Here is a 16140-nt window from a genome sequence, read left to right on the forward strand (position 1 = left end):
AATAAATACGTTTGTGTTTTCACTGAGGTCCTGCCTTTGTTCTCTGATTATGTGGTTTCAACTTTTGCTTGCACACCACAATGAAGAACACTCCCCAAATGTAGTGTAATGTAATCAAACGAACAGATGACCCATCCGCGAGCATGCCTACATCTCTACTCCCCACGAATTAATGTATTCTCCAAGTGAGTCTGTGATTCACAATCCAATGTTTTTAATAAACTACAGTAAATCCAGAATTCTGCAAAACGTTGCTGCTGTCCTACAAAAAAAACTGACTTCCTGTCCCCGGGCTCTCCTTAGATTCAAAGCCCTCCACAACTTGGCACCCTCTTCGTTCACCAACGACCACTCCCTTCCCGTCCCTGTTTCTCTGAGTCAAACCGGCTTCCCTTCACAACTCAGGACCAAGCACTAGACTTAGGACAACAGAGCCTTCTCCGTATAAGCTGCTCTTTCCCTCTGGAACATAAATCCCAAAAACTAGTATTGCCTGCACATATCTGTCTCCCTGTTCAAACCCCAAAAATAGTGAAAAATGTTTTTCAATGCTACTTTTTAACGCTTCGCTGTTCTGTGTGTGAGTGCCTAGAAAAGTGCCACATGAATAAAATACTGTTTAGCTGATGATATGGACAGACTGCAGCATACTCCTGAATATTGATCATTTGGCCTCGTGGGGCAAATAAGTATTTAGTCAACCACCAATTGTGCAAGTTCTCCCACTTGAAAAGATCACAGAGGCCTTTAATTGTCAACACGGGTAAACCTCAACCATGAGAGACAGAATGTGGGGAAAAAAAAACAGAAAATCACATTGTTTGATTTTTTAAAACTTTATTTCCAAATTAGAGTGGAAAATAAGAATTTGGTCACCTACAAGCAAGCACGATTTCTGGCTTTCAAAGAGGTCTAACTTCTAACAAGTTCTGTTGAGTTAATTATCGAGGGTTGATTGAATATTTGCTTGATTGATTGAATATTTGCTTGTGCTCATACATACCTAATACAGTACATACCTAATACATTTTGCCATATTTTTTCTTATTGATATAACCAGTGAATGATTATTGCTTGCTATACTAGGTTGTAGTATAATCAGGGGTGCACATAAGTGGTCCGCATGCGTGCATGCGTACTGGAAGTAGACAAACGCGCTGGCCCTCAACGGCTTCCATACGCTTTTGCGTACCGATGGCTGACCACTGTATTTGCGGCGGACACGAGACAATAACTTCTCAAAATGTCGAAGAGGCAGGCCACACTGAGTAATTACTTCCGTGTTCCCCCACCCCCGTCAAAAGATAGACAGACGACAGAGACGTCACCGGAGCTAGCGAAAAAAAGGACTTTTGCTGAAAAGTGGCTACAAGAGGTACCATGGCTAGAAGCAAATGATGCTCGCACGGAAATGCGGTACAAAATGTGCCGTGAGAATCCCAATGTCGCCGATAAGAGCAGCGCATTTTATGTAGGGTCAAAGAATTTCAGCCATCCAAACTTTGAAAAGCACGAAAAAAACAGAGAGCATGTGGCAATTAGGCAAACTATCGATGTCAGACAGTACCCCACTCGCCCTATGGACAAGTGGCGGACTGGGGCTGAATAAAGGTAATGAACAGCGACATGCACTGACAAACGTGTTTTTGCTCGCATTTTACAAAGCTAAACATGCACGTTCAATGAGGTCTTATGAGGAGGACATCCCACTTTTAAAAAGGCTTGGAGTTAATGTGGGAGCCGCATAATGCCCTTTATTTTGAATTGGTGCTTTTATGTTTATTTCTTTACATTTCACTTCAAAGTAATGGCAATTTTGTTGTGCCAGTTGATGTTAATCCAGCATTAATTGTTAATATAATTAATTAAAGTTAATTGGCTCTAAGTAAAGCTTGTCATAAATTCATCGCTTCAGGCGGGTCGGCTCTCAAGCTCAATGAGGACCAAGTCACATCTCCAGGTCCTCCTCTGAGAACCTGGGCACAAAAATTATGTGCACCCCTGAGTATAATGTTTAAGTGTTACAAAGAGTAAAGAGGGTCGGGATGACAACTGCCTTGCTTCATGGCCGCAACATTGCGAAACTAGACCTTCTAGGACATCTTCAGCGTCTTACGTCTAGACTTTCGTCTAGACTTTCGAGGACAATTTTCCATTCGAGGACATCTTCCATGGCCGCAGCGTTACATAACTGAAGTGTCTGGGTCATTCTGACCACTTTACCTGTGCCCTTGTTTACACTCGTGTATTTAGTTAGTTCCACCTACATGCTCACACATAGCCAACCAAAATCACATGGGTGTCTCCAGCTTGCTTTCCCCCTCCCTTCAGGGCGGCACCCTTCTGTGTTATGACAAACCCCTAATAAAAAGAGCAAGGAGGTTTTTTTCCGTAGATCAATTTTGTTGACTATACAGCGTAATCTAGCATTTCTCTGTCTAGTCCCTCTTTGCTCTCCTTGGCCAAGAAAACTGAGTGTCTTCTCTCCTTATTTTTGGGTAATTTTACAGATGTCTACCTAAGGGTCTATTTTTGAACTAGACAAGTTCTAACGAGGCTCCACTCGCTACCTGTATTAATGGCACCTGTTTTAACTCATTATCGGTATAAAAGACACCTGTGCACAACCTCAGTCAGTCACACTCCAAACTCCACTATGGCCAAGACCAAAGAGCTGTCGAAGGACACCAGAGACAAAATTGTAGACCTGTACCAGGCTGGGAAGACTGAATCTGCAATAGGTAAAACGCTTGGTGAAAAGAAATCAACTGTGGGAGCAATTATTAGAAAATGGAAGACATACAAGACCACTGATAATCTCCCCCGATCTGGGGCTCCATGCAAGATCTCACCCCGTGGTGTCAAAATGATAACAAGAACGGTGAGCAAAATCCCACAACCACACGGGGGGACCTTTTGAATGACCTACAGAGAGCTGGGATCACAGTAACAAAGTCTACTATCAGTAACACAATGCGCCGCCAGGGACTCAATTCCGGCACTGCCAGACGTGTCCCCCTGCTGAAGCCAGTACACGTCCAGGCCCGACTGCGGTTTTCTAGAGCGCATTTGGATCATCCAGAAGAGGACTGGGAGAATGTGTTATGGTCAGCTGAAACCAAAATCGAACTTTTTGGTAGAAACACAGCTTCTCGTGTTTGAGGGAGAAAGAATACTGAATTGCATCCGAAGAATACCATACCCACTGTGAAGCGTGGGGGTGGAAACATCATGCTTTGGGGCTGTTTTTCTGCAAAGGAACCAGGACGACTGATCTGTGTAAAGGAAAGAATGAATGGGGCCATGTATCGAGAGATTTTGAGATAAAATCTCCTTCCATCAGCAAGGAAGATGAGACGTGTCTGGGTCTTTCAGCATGACAATGATCCCAAACACACAGCCAGGGCAACAAAGGAGTGGCTTCGTAAGAAGCATTTCAAGGTCCTGGAATGGCCTAGCCCAGTACCTCTCAAATAGTGGGGCGCATCCTGTTTTTCCCCACCACGCACGGAGCACCATCAGTGCACACCGAAACAAGATTATCCATCGGTAGATTTTTTTCTTTAGCCAATTTAGTGAAGAACTTGGATAAATCCTCCTCTCTTGTTGTCCCTTTCATAGTCAAAACCTTGCAATCACGCTGAATTGGGATAAATTGCTTACGTCTGCTGAGGAAAAAAACGGTGCTGCATTTGTGTCCTTTACTTGCGTTACCTCAATTTGAATTGACATCATGATGGTAAGATCGTGAACAGTTTAATTATCTTGTCTTTATCCGAAAAGTCGTCAAAAACTCTCTGCAAAGGCAAATTCCCCTGTCCATTCCTGCTGAAAAGTACGACACTCCTCGTCTGATTTTCTTTTGGACATCTTCTAAAAAGGGTTTCTAAAATTAGCTGTCAAACGCAACGAAAACGAAACAAAAACAAGGGAAGTTTACTTCACGCACATCGTCTGTATTTTCGACAAAAAAGTACTGCGACCCCATTGAACAGTGTCTCTGCCTCATCTGCGTTGCCAGTGCGATTGATAGATAAATAAATATATAGATAGACACAACGACATGTATGTTTGCCACTTTCCCACTAAAATTAATGCGAACCGGCTTTCTCGTCGCCGGTTGTAGTATACGGACTACGTGTCTCATGATCAGTGTTGTTAATAACGCCGTTAAAGTATAATGGCGTTATTTTTTTCAATAGTGAGTAATCTAAATAATCACTTTTCTCATCTTAGCAACGCCGTTACCGTTACTGAGCATGTAAAGGCGTGCGTTACTATACATTACTACGTTGGTTGAATGACATGAGAAAAGTCTGTGAGAGACACGACTCACGGAGACGAGTGAGCAGAGTGGGAGTGGGGAGGAGGGTTGTGACGCCGTTGCAAACGCGATGCTAGGTGGCTAGCTGTAGCCGATAGCCTACAAACTACGGCCAAATGATGCTAAGGTAGATATCATATGTATATAGAACTAGATGCGAAATGACAGACACGGCGGTGTTAGCTAGCACATGTATAGAGAACTAGATGCGAAATGATCGACTGACCGGCGCTAGTAAACAGCCGCCATCTTAAAGCAGTAGATATCTCAGGAAGGCTCTGTTGTAGAGAACCTTCCTAGCAAACCTAAGTAACTCTTTATCTAAAATGCTTTAAAATAATTTTGAGTTTAATCTATCTTTAAATGATGAAACAGTTTTAAAACTTTCTCATGTCGAAAGTAGACAAAAGGGAACTAATGCAATAACGAGAGCAAATTTACCAACTTTAACGGTTGATTCACAACATTAAATGACTTCCAAATGAAATGTTTGGGGAAAAAAATGAAATGTAACACCAGTTATTTTGCCAAGTAACTAATTACTCTTACATTCAGGTAACTGAGTTACTAACTCAATTACTTTTTGGGAGAAGTAATTTATAACTGTAATTAATTACTTTTTTAAAGTAAGATTAACAACACTGCCCATGATCACCCTCGGCACACACACAGCCAATGGCATAGGACTTGTGGGGATCTAACGTAGCACATCTAGGTTGCTATTTGAACATATCTAGTGCGAATTGCGTGAGTGTTGTCGGAGCATTAAAAAAGTTAACATACGCCGCAAAAGTCACGTCTGCTCATTATGCACAACACCAGCATATGACCGGTGACAGTCGCCGTTTCGCGCAATGTACAAAGCAGTATACCGAAACATTTTTTTTCCCTTTTTTAAATAATTAAAGATTTGTCTGCAAGCCAGATGCAGCCGTCAAAAGAGCCAGATCTGGCTTGCGAGCCATAGGTTCCCCACCCCTGATCTACATCATCACCCCGAGTGTCCATTGCGCGCTTAAAACATAGCGCCCTCTGTAGGTCAAAACATGTACTAAACATTATCGAATTTTAAATGAATGGCAATATTTTATGTGTTTCTAATAACATATTTTAGTAAAAGAGAACAATTGTGGCTTATTAGAGCCTACACGTCTTTAAGTCCGAGGTTCCCTTTAAAAGCAAGCAGCCCTTTAAAGTCAGCAGGACGCCTGCGCATCAGGTGCCAGTGGGGCTAAAATGGACCTGCTGAACGGCAGCACTCCACAGCTTGTGGAGTCTGGCGCTCAAAATAACATTAAAAATGTCCCTTTAGCAACTTCTACCACAGCACCTGATAAAGTAATAAACATTAAAACTGATAGTAGCCAGATTGGAGGTGAGTCTTGTCTAAAACGGGGGAATTAAGTTGTGTCACTCGACCTGACGCACAACGTTAGCTTTCTTGCTATGTGGCTAGCTGCATCGCAGTCATTTTAATAGCTTCTTAGCTCGAAGTGCTAACGTCATTGTTCTGACCTGTGTCGAAGTAATGGAAGTCCAATAACAGAACAAGACTAATCGTAACGGCAGTTCTTAAAACTGCGTGGAGTTAAAAAGATATCGTTGGTTAGGATGACCTGTGGTGTTTAAAGAGTTATGCTAAAGCTATAGGAGAAGAGAGTAGGCCTACTACCTAGCTAACTGAGCAGTTAGCCGTTTAGCTAGGAGGACTCAAACGTCTCAATCATATTTAACCGTTGTTTCAGAGTTCTGACTATCTTTGAGTTATGAACACAGAAATAAATGTGTGTTCCTGGTACCACTGTCTTTTCACTTGGAATAGCTATCTTAAAACTGACAGTTTGTGGTAAGAATCTTATATCTCGGGAAGCATACATTTAAACGTTTTCAAAATGTTTGTGAGGCTGCATTTTCACTGCAAACAAGTATTTTACAGCACCATTAAAAGCCAAGTGTAACTAAATGGCTAAAATATACAAAATTCAATCTATTTCTAATTGCTAGCTCGTTGATATAGTTTATCATAAATTAATGGCATGTCAAATGTTATTATGTCATATTTACCCTAGGAAAAGAATAAACCACTATTAGTGTATTATAAAAGGGAAAATTTATTTATGATGTCATATTTTGTTGGTTTTTATATGTTCATGTTAGTGTCGTAAGGGTATATGGAAAAATGTTTTAATGAAATATATTAACAGTTGAACTGGGCTGCAAGAAAATTGTCCTATCTATTAATTCCTTGTTTTATGTAGTTATTTTTTACAACAAGTGCCCATCTAGAAAAAGCAATACTTAGCTTTTCAAATGCCAAAATAATAATTAACATTAAAGTACAGTAATGTAGTCTAATCTGGTGCTGTCGATATTCAAACTTCTAATGTTTAAACTATATTTTAAATGAGAATTGTGTTCAATTCAGATTTTTTTTCGTGTATTACTAGAGAGACGCCGACTATGCATAAAGTAACAGTGAATCTGGCAAATATGTAATCAGAGGTTGACATTGAATTTACTTAAAATATTTTGCATTGTTCAATGGGTCCTTTCATGCACTTCAGGCAGAACAAGATATTGAGATCGTCTTGTTTGAATAGTCTGTTAATCTTGACATTTAAAATATATAATTCAGCACTTGTGCAAACACATGATTTACAATACGTGTACACAAAGGGTGTCAAGTTTTACAACAGTGGTCAACCTCTTCATATTAGCAAAACAGTGTAGAATTGTAAAATGTTACTTCAGGTGGAAGAAGCCTAAATTCACCACTTTAAACATTTGTGTTTTGAGCATATTATTAATTGTGTGGCAAGTGTTTTAATACCCCCCCCCAAAAAATTTCCCAACAATATTGCAACCTTCTATAATATTATGCAACAAGAACTTGCCAAACTGCCTTAATTAAAATGTCAACACAAATATAAATATACTTAACTACTTAAAACGAACAAAATAATTAAATACTTTTTTTTTTTTTTTTTACCTTAAATTGAATCTAACAAGCTACATAATACTGGATTTAAAAAGAATTTGCAACATTATGGAGATTTAGATCATGTCATTCAGTGATTATTTCAAGTACCATTTAAGAGAGTCGGAATATATTGGTTTTTGTGCTTTACTTAGAAACAGGACTAGAAAATCCATTGTAGTTTTCGGTTCCAATTTTGCTTTTGGAATTAAATGTAGTGCTACAGTATGTAAAATCATTTGCATGAGTCTGTTGATAAATCTACACCGTAGTCAAAAGTTTTGAGACACTTCATCATTTAGTTGTATGTGCCTCAAAACCGTTGACCTTGGGTATAGTATTATGAAATCCCTCACTATGCCCTTCTTGAAGCAGTATGTTTTGTCATTTAGGAAATGTGAGTGATGAGGAACTCCTTAAAGGTCTCCTTACTGACCAACTCTGCCATGTGTGTAATGCTGTGCTATTGTTTGAGTCTCAGCGGCTGTCACATTATGAGGTTTGGGACATGTATATTTTATCAACACTGAAGATTTACAGCCTCGTGAAACCTCTTGATACCATCTCTGATCCCTCTTATTTGCAGGGGAAAAAACATGCCCAGAAGTTGAAGTTGTATCTGCATAACAAGAGAGATGAAATGAGACACAAAGAGTCTTCTGGACTGGTGGTTAGCAGTTTTACATTTCATATTGCGTGCTGTCCTTCACCATGGAGAACAGTTTTGTTTTTATTCCTCATAAATAGGTTGACCCAAAAAACGGGAACTTTTTAACAATCCCATAAAACCAAGTGTGATGGAAGAAAAATATTATATTGATCATAATTGAAACCTTAAAACATGCCATTTAAAAACAATTATGGAATTTTCATTTGTGAATTAGGCCATTTAATAGGCGTCCTCCTGTACGAATGCATTCTTGAAATCAGCTGTTGAGATTCCTCATTGATTCCTCATGAGCTAGTATACTGCAAATTTCATCCTGAATTCACCATCATTCATTGGTTGGGTTACTAAAGTGGTAGTGGTCGTGTTTACTTGCGCTGTCACAGTCTCACAGCAAAAATTCCCGTTTAAAAAAATTTTTTTTTTTTCAACAGTAATCAACAGCACATTTCAAGAATGTGTTCATGCAGGAAAACATTCAAATGATGTAATTTTTAAATAAAAATTACATAATTATTTCTTAAATGGCATGTTTTAAGGTTTCAATTACTATGAATAAATATTTTTCTTCCTTCACTCTTGATTTTATGGGATTATTTTTGTGTCACCCTCAACTTAATCGAACTGTATAATGACATGAAAGTCTTACATGCAGTTGAAACAAAGTCTGCACGCACTCTAAAAAGTCTGACATGAGTGACAAAAATTCTACTCTTTAAAAGCTATCAAGGTTATTTGCTTAATGCCAGAATGAGACGAACTTCTTGGTTCCTTATATATTTTAAATATTTCTTAGCATATAAATCAGACAGTTTTAATTATTTTCCTAGCAGGACAATATGCCTGTAAACAATTTGGGGAAAACCGTATCGCGTTATGTGTGGGCGCTTCTCATAGGTTTAAGGCTGCAGCTATCGATTATTTAAGTAATCGATTAATCTATCAACTAGTTAGTTCGAGTAATCGAATAATTCTGTTGGAAAAATTAATGCGTTGCAGAAACAATTTTAGATTTAAAACAAAGGCTTGCTAAGATTGCACTTTCAAAAGGGTATTAAATGCAAATACAAAATAAAATTCCAGAGTGGTTCTTCAAAATATGCAGAATTGCCTTTTAATTTCACAAGTGCAATAAATGCACTTAAAGTGCCTGTGACACGAAAAAGCATGTTTATTTCATAATACACGCGGTATTTTATGCCCCTAAATGATATGGGCCGCTTGGATGTGTGTGGAAGCGATCGCTATTTTTACTTAGTTTTTTTAATCCCGCGCCATGAAAATTAGTGACTTCCGGCTTCAGTCTTGCATTGAGGAGGAGGGCGCTGTGACGTGTACGGTAGAAGACGTCCTCTTCACGCTACAGTGTACTGTTGTGTATGAGGACGAAGGATTCAGCTGATTTTGCGGATTAATACGTTTATTTTTCGTATCACGCCAGCCAAACGGCTGCAGAAAAATCATTCTGTATGAGGGAGAGGCATATGCGCCTTTTTGGAGTTTCAAAAGGTTCCCATTCACTGTGAATATTTACTGTGGGACCATTGGACTTACGAGGAAGTAAGTAAACATCTTGTTTTGTATTATGTCAAATACGAATACAGCGATTACAAAGTAAACACTACAAACTTCCTTTAAATGAAGGACTACTTACGTTTGATCATTGATAGGCATGTAAAAAGCTCTCCTAATGCTCATTAGCAGCAGCACGTTAGCTGCACAACAACTCCAGCCACCCTCCTCTGGGGAACGAACTGTAAGTTGCTCTCCGCCGGGCGGTTTGCCGATCCGCATCATGTCAAATAATCCAGGATATTTATGTGTGATTTTCCGCTTCGAAGACTTTGAAACATCACTCGGTTCGGGTTAGCATGTCGGCTAGCTGTCACGCCTTCTGGTTTGTTTACATTCTCCGAAGCCGAGGAAGGGAAATGACATATGTCCGATTTAGGTGTCATAAAATATCGTTCGGGAGGTGCGACAGTAAAGGTGAAGTCGACAGTTTTGACCATTATGGAGTAATTTTGCCATGTCGTCCTGAATGAATGCATTTTTATAATTTCATATTCCATTCAGCACAAGACTGTTATTTGTCATGACAATGCCATTTATTTAGCAATTGGGGAAAATACTTGGATAAAAAGAATATCCTGTAAAAATATTGAAGTAAAGAGACAGAAACAATGACATTTTGCTGCTCTCTTCGTCGCGTTTTCCTCGTTGTGAATAGTTCCCCCTCGATGGGCTGACTGGTCCTTCTCAAGCCATTTATATAGCTATTGGGGAAAAATACATGGATAAAAAGAATATCCTGTAAAAATATTGGAGTAGAGAGACTGAAACAATGACATTTTGCGGCTCTCTTCGTCGCGTTTTCCTCGTTCTGAATAATTCCCCCTCAATGGGCTGAAGAGTAAAAACGATGAGCCCAGTCTACCGCTTACGTCATCCACCTGTTGGGGACGCTAAAGCCCTATAATGGTAGGCGTGGCTAACCAGCAGATTAAAAGACTAATTTCTCGTCATCTGTGCTTTGCTAAATTGTTGTATATAGTCGAATCGTCTCAAAATATGATTCTAATTCACATAATAATGCCATTTAAGACTTTTTTTCTCGTGTCATATGCTCTTTAAAACTAAATTAAAATACCTGATCTTCGCCTCAAATGGTATGAATAAACGAGGACTTAAGTGAAACAAAGGAACAACTGGCTAACTTGCACAGCAAAAGTCCGCGAGCTGAAATGCTATAAAATGCTTTATTTTTTTTTATTTTTTTTTATTATTATTATTATTATTATTTTTTTTTTTTTTTTTAAACAAAGCTCTTAGCAAATCATTTAAACATGTATTCCCAACAAAAACAGCCAGATATACTTTTAAACTAAATAATGATTGCATAAACAAACATATTAACTCAAAAACATACCTTATGTTGGTCTAAACAGGGAGCAGCTGGATTCAGCCATGTTTGACGAGTTATGGAAGTTATTCACTGTTGCCACTGGAGGGCAGTGTATCCACCCAAATCACCCAAACTCAATGCAACTTTTTCAAAACAAACCGTTACAATGTCACTCTGAACGAATCCTCGAAGCAGAAAAATCTGATCCGAAGCTTTTTTTCTAATCGATTTTCTCAAGTTAATCAATCGTTGCAGCACTAAATAGGTTTATTGATAACATTTGAGTTAATTGTTACCACACCTGCGGATGTATTCGGAGAAACACTTGAAAAACACTCCGTCTTTGTTAAGCATCATGACGTGAGAATATTAGAAGGAAAAAAAGTCAGCTTTTAGTGATAGAATTACATTCAATCAAGTATTTAACCTATTGTATGATTAAAACCTAAGAATTGGGAGAAAGGGGAATGTATAGACCCTACCCACGTGACGTCACAACTCCGCTCTCCTGACTGGTGCCGCCCACTTGTCCGGCAACACATCGTGTTGACCTGTTACGGCTACGTACATTCCTCCTATTTACGACGTGTTTTTATGCTCGTTAACATTAATAATCAAAATGGTGAAGGCGTGTGTGGCGGTCGGTTGCAATAACAGAGAAGATAGACGGAGAGACTTGAAGTTCTACCGGATTCCGAGAGACACGGAGAGGAGAGAGCGAGATGGGCTGCTGCAATTCGACGAGAAAACTGGGCTCCAAACGATTACCACAGATTATGTAGTAGTCATTTTATATCTGGTAAGATGCATTTAATATATATTTAGAGGGTTTTGGGCTGACAACCACAATTAAGATCATTGCTAGGCTAATCGCCGACAACATACACGTATGTATGTAGTGAGTGCTATCGCTAAACCATATAAACATTAAAAGCCCGAGCTCCATTGACAAATGACATGAAATACATTAGACTTGACAGTGGATGTTAGCAAGAACAAAAGATTTTGAATTGAAAATTTCGTAACTCACCTTCCGAGCACAAGATTCCTGCCGAATTTTCGTGTACGAGGACCTGTTTCACCCAACCAGCAACGTAGCATTTATAAGCCTCCAAGCTCTTAAAGTTTTTCAAACTTTCGTGAGAATAGGCTGATTTTGTGTGGACAAGATAGTTGTAAATATCAGGGTCAGGCAGAGATGGTGAAGGCAGCCGGTCAAAAATCATCGATTTAGGCATCAAATATGGATCTGGCGACTGTATAGAACGAAGCTTTTCCACATAACGCCTTTTATGCAACACATCCAGTGAGTTTACGGCATCAGAAAGCACCGGGTCTTCCATGAAATGCATTTTAAATTCCTCGATCAATTGAAACCAATGCTAATACAGAGACAAAATGACGGACAAGTGGGCGGAACCATACAGCGAGCACGTGGTTTTATGACGTCGGTGGGTAGGCTCTATACACAGTTACACAAACAAGCACATAAACTACAGTCAATACAAGCTGACACTACTTTTTTTACTTTACATCACAAAGCAAAAATTGCCCTGTCCCTCATTTTGCAGCACCGCATGCCAAACGATAAGGATCGTTTCTGCGAGCTATGTAACATGGTTTTCACCTCTGCTGTGGTGGCAAAGTCGCATTACGAAGGCAGAGTCCACAGCAAAAATCTCAGAAAACAAAGTGCTCCTAAACTGGGTAAGTGCATGTTAGGGGAAACAAATAAGTAATTCAAATTGTCTAATTAATATTAATACAGAAGCAGTAATGAAAATTACGTAGAACTGATTTCTCTCTGATTTAACAGAGGTCGGTACTTTACCCAAGCCACAGTTGGACCGTGCCACTGAAGATCGGTTGTCGGGATCAGGGGACTGTACAGACCCACCAACGAATTCAACTGCATGTAGTTCAGATCCAAACAAATACTGTGCCTTGTGTGAGATCTCCTTCAATAATGGCCAAATGGCAGTGCAACACTATAATGGCCGCAAGCACCAAAGGAACTTAGCCAGACAGCAGATGATGCAAAAGCTTGAAGAGCTTCATGAAGGTAATGAAGGGGTTTAGTTTTCCATAAAGCAAGTTAAACAAGTACACTGCAACAATCTGTAGTAGTTTAAATGTTATCATAACCGATTTGTGCAGAAAACCCTTTGACGTGCGCCATATGTAATTTGCAATTCAACTCTGTAGAGATGTACCAAGCCCATATGCAGGGTAACAAGCACTACATGAGGTAAGCTTGCGACGCAATTCATGATCCATGCCATGTACTGATATTGTTTTTTTGTTGTTGTTTTTTTTTGTTTTTATAAATATAATTCAGAAAATACACCTTAAAATATACAACAATTACTTGGGTACTCAGCCACTGCTTAACTGCAACCGCACACTGATATCCTACTCAGAAATGTTTAGCACCAAGGGTTACATTTGTTTATAAAATTACCAAACTTTTTTATGGTATTAACTTTTATTACTTTTACTATTGCTACTGTTACGTTTACTATTATTGCTTGGTTGTTTGTTTCTTTGTTTACTAGGGAGAAAAAGGTCTTCGAGCTCTGCAAATCCCAGAAGAAATCTTATAACACATTTGCTGATGAACTTGCACATTACATCGAAGTCCAGAAAGCTCGTGGAATCACACCTAGGATTGGCAAGTTTAAATCTAAGGATGAAACGCAGAAGGAATGTGATGAAGTAGAAGTAATACCCGATTGGGAGAATGAACATATCACACAACAATATCCACAGACTATAGACAACTTTTCTCCCAATGAACATATCACACAACAATATCCACAGACTATAGACAACTTTGCTCCCACGTATCACCTTGACCTACCCTATCACGCCCCTCAGTTCACTGTACAAGGTTTTCAACCTCCATATACTGACTCTCCATGGCTTTCAGATGGTTGGGACAGCTATAAGCCGCCATCTCCTCCATACTTGAAGCCATCTGTGGAATCTGGTGCTCGATTTCTGAAGAGACATAGAAAGTGCTCAAGCTCCTCCTCGTATTCTACCTCATCATCTTCCTTGTCTTCCTCTTGTACTAGTAGTGGAGCAAGTAATCATGATGAAGGGAAACACAGACAAAGAGAGAAGAGGAGGAGCAAAAAATCCCGGAGGGAAAGAGGTAGACGATCAAGAACAACAAACTCAGACAAGACGAGGCAAAGGCAACAAAACAAAGCAAGAGATTATAACCCAGAGGAGAGGAGGAGTGATGATAATGAAGCGGGGGGAGATCGGAAAAAAAAGCGCAAGTACCACAGCAAGCATAGATCACAAGAAAAGAAAGAACTAAAGGGAGAAGATGGGGTGAAAGACAGCATCGCGCCAGCAGACTTGGTAGAAACCCAACAAGAGACAGAAGAAAATGTTGTGCAATTGGATGACAGACAGGCAGAGCATGACAATACGAAAACCAGAAAAGATAAGAAAAAAGCAAAAGAGATGCTAGACAATAGGACAGAGGAGGAAAAGTTGTGGGATGATTCCATTCTTGGCTTTTAAACCCAGGAAATGGATTGGAAATGTATAAATATGCCATTTTAGCATGATTAAAGAGCAATATTACTCATGTATACATTTTATAATTAAAACACTTGAGTGATTTAGGTAATGGATTAGTCCTGAAATATTTTTAGTTAATATGTTTGGACTCCAGTTAACGTATTGCTTAATGTTTGAAGGTGTTTCACACCCACGTCCTATGTTTCTCACTATGTTTGATACCATTTAATCAACATGCACTTTCAATTGTTAGTGGTGTGAATGTTCTTGTTTTTTTTTTTAAATAAACACAATTGAAAACAATATGGCAGATCCAAATAGTGTATTCGGTTAATCCCCGTGCGTTGATGCTTTTACTGTAAGTCGGTTAAGACCATACCCAGGAGTGACCACTTTTTTTTTTTAAACTGGTATCAATTATAGTTGCGGGCTATCACTTTGAAACACAGCTTAATGACTCTTATATGGGCGGTTCTTCTCACATACAAATTGTTCTTTTTTTTTTTTTTTTTTTTTTTTTTAGATTGTGATGACCGAATTTAGACCAATGCCATTTTGATTAAAAAAAAAAAAAAAACAAGCACACAATGGCAACAAAAATGTTATACAGTACATGCATAGCACTGTTGCACTAGTTTGTTTTCTTGTTTTTCAATCGCAAAAATGTGTCTCGTGGTGGAAAAGCTAATATTGATGCGATATTCCAAACATGCACCTTGAAGCCAGGCAAACGATGATGTGGGAGACGAGTCAGACGACAGGGTGACTTTTTCTTTGAACTTTGTAATGCTGCTGTAATCTCTTATTGAGTTGCTGATGCTGGTCAAAAAACGGTCTCGCTTCCACATGAGCAGGCTTCATCTGATCGCTCAACTTGGAAGCATGCTCCAACTGCTTAACTTGGAAGCATGTTCCTTCCTCCCTACGACTAATCACGTGACATAGCTCAATTCGCTCCTACAGCTGTCTAGGTCGGTGTGTGGTGTGTAAAACACGGTATCCATTGAAGTGCAAGTTTGTTTTAATGACTAAAATTATGCTTGTACACTGGAAAAGTTTTGCTTACGGATATTGTAACACTGAGCTAACAGTTACTTCTTTGTTAGCCTTGATTGTGGGTAGCGAAGTACCCATTGGTCTCACATTTTTGCTGCATGTAGCCCCTCTAGGATTGCTGGTATAGTAGCACTCCATCAGCTTCACTTTCTCTGCTCTTGTCCAGTTATGTCTTGTTCTAGTAACCATTTTCTTATCAGGTTACCCTGGTTCCCTAGCAAATGACGTGGACATTGTGGACCCAGGCGAGGTCTGAGCCGGTGTGATGAATGTATTATGTTCTCCAATGTGCTGGCGTAGGCCTGCCAGCATTAAGGGTCTTTCGTGAAGACCTTCACTGGAAGTTGATGTTGCTCTTGGCTGGGATTCAAATCCCTGAGTCAAGTGTCACTAACCACTGTACTATCCAGCTGTACCAAGATGCAGTTAGAGCAGATGTGGAAGGTGAAGGCTCGCGTGGTTCCCGTGATAGTGGGAGCACTCGGGGCAATGTCCCCCAAGCTGGGAGAATGATCCTAGGAACAACATCTGTAGCCTCTGTTCATAAGAGTGCAGTTCTAGGAACAGCTAAGATTCTGCACAGAACCCTCAAAATACCAGGCCTCTGGTAGAGGACCCGAGCTTGAGGATGGCACAGACACTACCTCACGAGGGTTGAGAGGAGGGACAGTTTA

The 16140-nt window shown here is 39.6% G+C and overlaps 1 protein-coding gene across 1 annotated transcript; it reads left to right on the forward strand.

Moving 5' to 3' along the window:
- The first annotated feature begins 5544 nt into the window (after positions 1-5544).
- On the forward strand, positions 5545-14850 carry zmat1 (zinc finger matrin-type 1). The gene is made up of 7 exons (XM_057846075.1): positions 5545-5699; positions 7694-7800; positions 7888-7971; positions 12445-12580; positions 12690-12935; positions 13031-13121; positions 13429-14850. Exons 1-7 carry the CDS (start codon positions 5561-5563, stop codon positions 14408-14410), a joined length of 1785 nt encoding a protein of 594 aa, XP_057702058.1. The 5' UTR covers positions 5545-5560; the 3' UTR covers positions 14411-14850.
- The last annotated feature ends 1290 nt before the right edge of the window (positions 14851-16140 follow it).

This window comes from Corythoichthys intestinalis, chromosome 9, assembly GCF_030265065.1.
Source record: "Corythoichthys intestinalis isolate RoL2023-P3 chromosome 9, ASM3026506v1, whole genome shotgun sequence".
Classification (NCBI taxonomy): domain Eukaryota; kingdom Metazoa; phylum Chordata; class Actinopteri; order Syngnathiformes; family Syngnathidae; genus Corythoichthys; species Corythoichthys intestinalis.